A 5321-nucleotide genomic window follows, 5' to 3' on the forward strand; every position below is an offset into this window, starting at 1 on the left:
GCCTGTTGTTTTCAGAGCCTCTGAAACTAGACTGCTCTTTCTTAAAAGGGCCACCTATCTGCATTTGCCTGTGAAAAATGTCTGCATGAGAGCAGCCTGATCTGTTGAGGGAGGAATATAATTATTTTTACCCCAAAGTAATTGGTAAGAGACAGTTGTGTAACAGCAGGCTGCTGCTGTCATGACCTGTGTGTGCAGGAGGCCACCTGCATTGCTTGAACTGGGTGTCCTCCTGAAATGCTTGAACTGGGTGTCCTTCTCTTTCCAGGTCTGGTGTGTCCTCTGGAGGTGTCAGTCAGTTCAGGGAGTATCCAGGTTGCCCGAGGCCAGACAGCAGTATTGCCCTGCACCTTCACCACTAACGCTGCTCTCACTAACCTTAATGTCATCTGGATGGTCATTCCTCTTTCTAACGCCAACCAGCCTCAACAGGTAGGTCTTTTCTTACTGGAGCATGCACTTCTTTGGGTCTTTGCTTTTCCTCACCCTTTTCACGCTGATCTGGATGTAGTCTGTTTACAATGCTGATTCTCTGGTTGTCCCAGAACGTTCCCTTCATCACTGAACATGTCCCCCTGCATCTTACATGAATCTGGTTTCTTCAGTGCTTTGTTAGCTGATGCACATTGTGCCCTTGGCTGGGTGTGCAGTTGGGGCAGGTGTATGTGATATTCTATGGCTGCCCTGGGTTGTTTATGTGTTCAAAAGAGCACAGGAGATGTAATCCAGGTTTTGGTGTGCTGGATATGGGATTTGGAGGGTATGTGAGCAGCTGCAAGCTTAAACCTGTGAAATCTATGTAAAATGTGCCAGGACACATGACATCCCATAAACTCATCTCCCCTTTCACTTCCCCTTACTTTTTCACTCTCTGTTGCTTATGCAAGTCCATTCTTATGAACATTGGCAAATGAATCTATTGTGGGGGGCACAAAAATCATAACCTGAAATCTGCTGGCCTGTTTTTTGCCCACATCCTCTGACAACAGAAGAATGCCATTGGTCTGAAATGTGTCTGTCTTGGGTCACACTGTCCCCCATCACATTTTGTATTCAGTTATGAGAACCTGCACTGAAGAGTACTTGCTCCTCAGGCTCTGAGTAGAGGCTACTATATAAGGCATCTAACTGGTAGAGGCTGTGCAGATTCAAGGGTTGCATTGCCTGTCATTCAGTTCATCCCAACTATCTCCAGCAAGCAGTGTCAAATCGTGGCAGGATCTTACTGGCTGAGACTCAAAATGATACTGTCCACTGGGTGGATGCTTTCCAGCAAAGTACTCTCTGATCTGCAGAGAGCCTACAGCGATCCTGTCCAGATGGGTAACGACTGTTACATGAAGCAGGCTAGTATTGCTAGTCCAGCTATGCCAGGACACTTGGGTATCTATCCGACTTGTTGCCTCTCTGAACATTTTAATTGACACAGAACAGGCTGCAGAGTGTTGTCTTCTTTCAGAGGAAACACCTCTGCTAAGATGGGTCTGCCTGGGACACAACTGTATGTTGAGGTCTGATTATTTAGAGATGCTTCAGGAACTGGTTCTTTTGGCTTTGGAAGTCCATATTTTATTTGCTGTTGTTTCTTCTTGCTCAGCTCCTGAAGAGCATTGTTTGAGCTTTCTTTTCTTTTCCAGGTTATTCTCTACCAAGGGGGTCAGATCTTTGGTGGTGCACCCCAGTTCTATGGGCGAGTGGGGTTTGCTGTGACAATGCCAACCACCAGTGCCTCCATCTTCATCAACAACACTCAGCTATCGGATACTGGCACATACCAGTGTTTGGTCAACAATCTTCCCGACCGAGGCGTCAGGAATATTGGAGTCATTGGACTTACTGTCTTGGGTGTGTTTATGGGGATTTGGGGGAAAGGGGAGGAACAGGGACAAGGGGATCCTCTGTGTGTGTTAGTGTATCTTAGCAGAACAATATGGTAGCATTTGAATTGGAGCCCATGGACATCCTACGGTAAGGCATGGATTACCTTGTGGGTAATGTGGGAGTTTGTAGGGCACATAGCCTTTATATGGAGGTAGCATATAATGGATTTTCAAACTATGGTCGAGAGAAGGCTTTTGTGGCAGCATTGTGATGTGCAGTTGCAAAGACGCATGAATAAAGCACAAGAGCATCCTGGGTAGCTGAAGGGACCATAAGAGTTTTTTGTGCATAGCAACAGGAGAAGAGAATGACTTTAGATCCTGTTTTCCCTTTCATGAGAGCAATTAGTACTGCATGCTCCCTAGGATGTTAAATACTCCAGAGTGTGTGCATTATAGGTATATAAAAGCAAAACACAACAGCAAATTCTGTCTGCAACTCTGTTAGCTCTCACCACCCTTGCTGTCTCAAACACACAAATGTTTGCCTTTTTCTCTAGGGAGGGATCTAAGAGTACTGGCTCCTGTGAAAGTCAGCAGTAGTGTGTAACCTTGATGGGCTGGTGGGTCAGGAATCTTTGTGAATTGCCACCCCTCAAACCTTAATGGGGTCTGCTGCCTCCCTCTTCTCCCCTTGACAGCTCATGCCAGCTTCCTTGCTTTCCCCAGCAATGTGTGTCCCAAAAGAGCCTGCACCCCACTGTTTGGTCATATTTCCTGATCTGCTGTCACTTTCCCTTCTTCTCTCGCAGTTCCTCCTTCTGCCCCGCTTTGCAGAATCCAGGGGTCCCTGGATGTGGGCAGCGATATCACACTGACCTGCAGCTCGGAAGAAGGCATCCCCCGGCCAACATACCTCTGGGAGAAACTGGACAATGTTCCCAAGTTGCCCCCAACTGCCACACAAGGTGCTCATTTTGTTGATTGTCCTCTTATTTCTCAGGTGACAGCCTGGGCTTTCCTTTGTCTGAGCCACAAGAGGTGGCGTGGCTCACTGAGTGTCTGACATCACCTGCATGGTCACTTTATTGGAACGAAGATTCCTAGAGCCTGTGGTGGACTAGGTACTTTCCAGTGGCCACCTAAATTTTCATGTTTTTTTTTTTTTGTACAGAAACATGTTCCCCATTGAGGAACAAGGGTCTGGTTGAATGGGAGAGAGAGCACATGGTTGCCAGATGTTGTCATGTGGCTGGAGGTTTCAGCTGCCAACTCGCCTGCATTTTAAACCAAATGAAAGGCTAATACATTGGAAACTGGGAGAAGGGAGGCAAATCCCAGAAAAATACTGCCAGCTTCTCACACTGAGGTCACTGTTTTCCAATAAGTTACTGCCAAAGCTGCCTTTCAGATATGTGTGAAAACAAGACTCTGATCAGTCTGGGTATTGCCCAGCCCTAAATCCACAAGATTTTTTAGCCTAGGTGTCCTGACCAAGTAGTGATAGGTATACTTTTGCTCCTTAGCTTGCTGTATTTTAAGAATATGCAAGCATTTAAGTTTTACATAATTCAGGAATGAGGAAAATTGTCAGAGCAGGTGGTGGGGAGCCCAGGAATGGGAAAGCAGGGGTTCTGCATGGCAGGACTGAATTTAGCCGGTAGAGCTGGGTATAGGTATTTGCACATCTTTTCTTTCCTCCTTTTTTTCACACAATGCTGAGAGTCCCAAGCTTTCATTTGCAGAAATTAATCTATAAGAAGAAAAAGAAACATCTAGCGTAAGCTCCTTAAGACCTAATCTTGGTGTGTGTGTGCACAATGCTTCTATCTCAAGGTTATTTCCTAATTTATTTCTCTCAAGTCTCACACCAAAATTCTCTGTGTGCTGCCTTTGCCTTTTCATGGTTTTCCTCAAGGGGAGGGAGGGATTTAAATCCTTCTTTTCTCTCTGACTAGACCAAGTCCAGGGCACTGTCACTCTCCGAAATATCAGCACTGTGTCCTCAGGTCTTTACCAATGTGTGGCTTCAAATGCCATTGGAACCAGCACTTGCCTTCTGGACCTGCAAGTCATTGCACGTAAGTAATTTGCCAAGGGAGTTTTGGCCACCTGATTCTGTCTTGTGACAGTGAAGTGTGTAACCATGGTTGCTGTGAGCCACCGTGTGCCTCTCTATCAGAAGATCCTTGTGCCCTGGAATGGGGACATTGCCTTTCCCCCCTCCCAAGCCATGCTAGCTTCAAATACTCATGCATGGCCACAGCCCAGCCCTGACTTCTTCTCCATTGTCTGTTCAATCCATCCCCACAGCCCACCCCCGGAGCATTGGCCTGATTGCAGGAGCGGTGGCCACAGGTGCTGTCGTGCTCGTTGTTTGCATTGTGTTGGTGGCCGTGGCACTGTTTTACTGGAAAAATAAACACAAAGAAGAAGAAGAGGAGGAGATTCCCAATGAGATCAGGTAAGGGCCAGGGAAAGCTGGTGGCAGGGGGACATCTGATCACGCAGCAAAAGCAGAGACTGGTAGGAAGGCAATCAGAAATCTCACTCTTGCTAATCCTGTGTTCCCCTGGGCCAGGAGAAGGTGTCCCTATCTGTCCCGAAAAAGGAGAGAGCAAATGAAGAATAATTATGGCAGATTTTGTTTTCAGTATTGCCTTTATTGAGAGCTTTGGTTTGATGTTGTTAGCTCTGTAGGAGAGTGACTCTGAATGTGGTGGCGATCCTGACCCACAATACTAGCCAGTGATAGCTGAAAAGCTCTGGAGATACAACTGTAGTCTTCCCTGGGGTTACAGCCACAGTATTTCCCTCTGGTAGCTTCCTGCAACTTCCCTGAGGATCAGCTTCATTGGTTGTACATAATGACTGCCTGTGTAGTGCCAGTGGCTGTGTCACCCACTGGTTTTGCCCCCCTAGATACATGAGCGTTGGTCATTTGCCTCAGCAGTAGGCACACCCGGCAATTAATGTGCTCAGAGGTGGGTCCTGCAAAAGAGGGATGAGCAAACGGGCCAAGGAGAAGGCTGATCCGTGTTGGTGCTATCCTTCACCTTGAACTGATGGTGTTGACCCCAGCAGGGTGTGGCAGGGTGGGGAGAATTTTGGGCAAGCCAGGTAACATCCTCCATGTGCTCTCATACCCTCTCCTTCCCAGGGAGGATGACCTGCCGCCCAAATGCTCCTCCGCCACAAAGACGTTCCATGCTGACGCATCCTCGTCAGAAAACGACACCCTCACCTCCTCCAACACCTACAACAGCCGCTACTGGAATGACCCCAAAGCCAACCACGCCACAGACTCCTTCACCCGCTTCAGCAACAGCAACGATGCCCACCAGCCCCCCTTCTCCCGCTCAGGGAGCACGAGCACCCGCCCCATCTATGCCAACGGCGGCCACCCATCCCCAGCTCCCCCTAAGACGCTGGTGGTGACGGCCAGCACGGCGCCATCCCCCCAGGAGGTGATCCGGAGCAATGGATCCGTCCGCGACGAGA

General features: G+C 48.2%; 1 protein-coding gene across 1 annotated transcript in view; it reads left to right on the forward strand.

Moving 5' to 3' along the window:
* Positions 1–268: 268 nt before the first annotated feature.
* Positions 269–5321, forward strand: part of IGSF11 (immunoglobulin superfamily, member 11) — a gene marked incomplete at its 5' end in the record, with an annotated part of 5157 nt that continues 104 nt past the window's right edge. The window contains 6 exons of the mRNA XM_010152104.1: positions 269–432; positions 1638–1845; positions 2633–2788; positions 3779–3901; positions 4134–4284; positions 4981–5321. The exon at positions 4981–5321 is cut by the window's right edge and continues 104 nt beyond it. Coding sequence (XP_010150406.1) covers positions 269–432; positions 1638–1845; positions 2633–2788; positions 3779–3901; positions 4134–4284; positions 4981–5321 — 1143 coding nt within the window. The remainder of the gene's footprint in view (positions 433–1637; positions 1846–2632; positions 2789–3778; positions 3902–4133; positions 4285–4980) is intronic.

This window comes from Eurypyga helias, unplaced genomic scaffold (genome assembly GCF_000690775.1).
Source record: "Eurypyga helias isolate BGI_N326 unplaced genomic scaffold, ASM69077v1 scaffold42225, whole genome shotgun sequence".
In the NCBI taxonomy this organism is placed as follows: Eukaryota; Metazoa; Chordata; class Aves; order Eurypygiformes; family Eurypygidae; genus Eurypyga; species Eurypyga helias.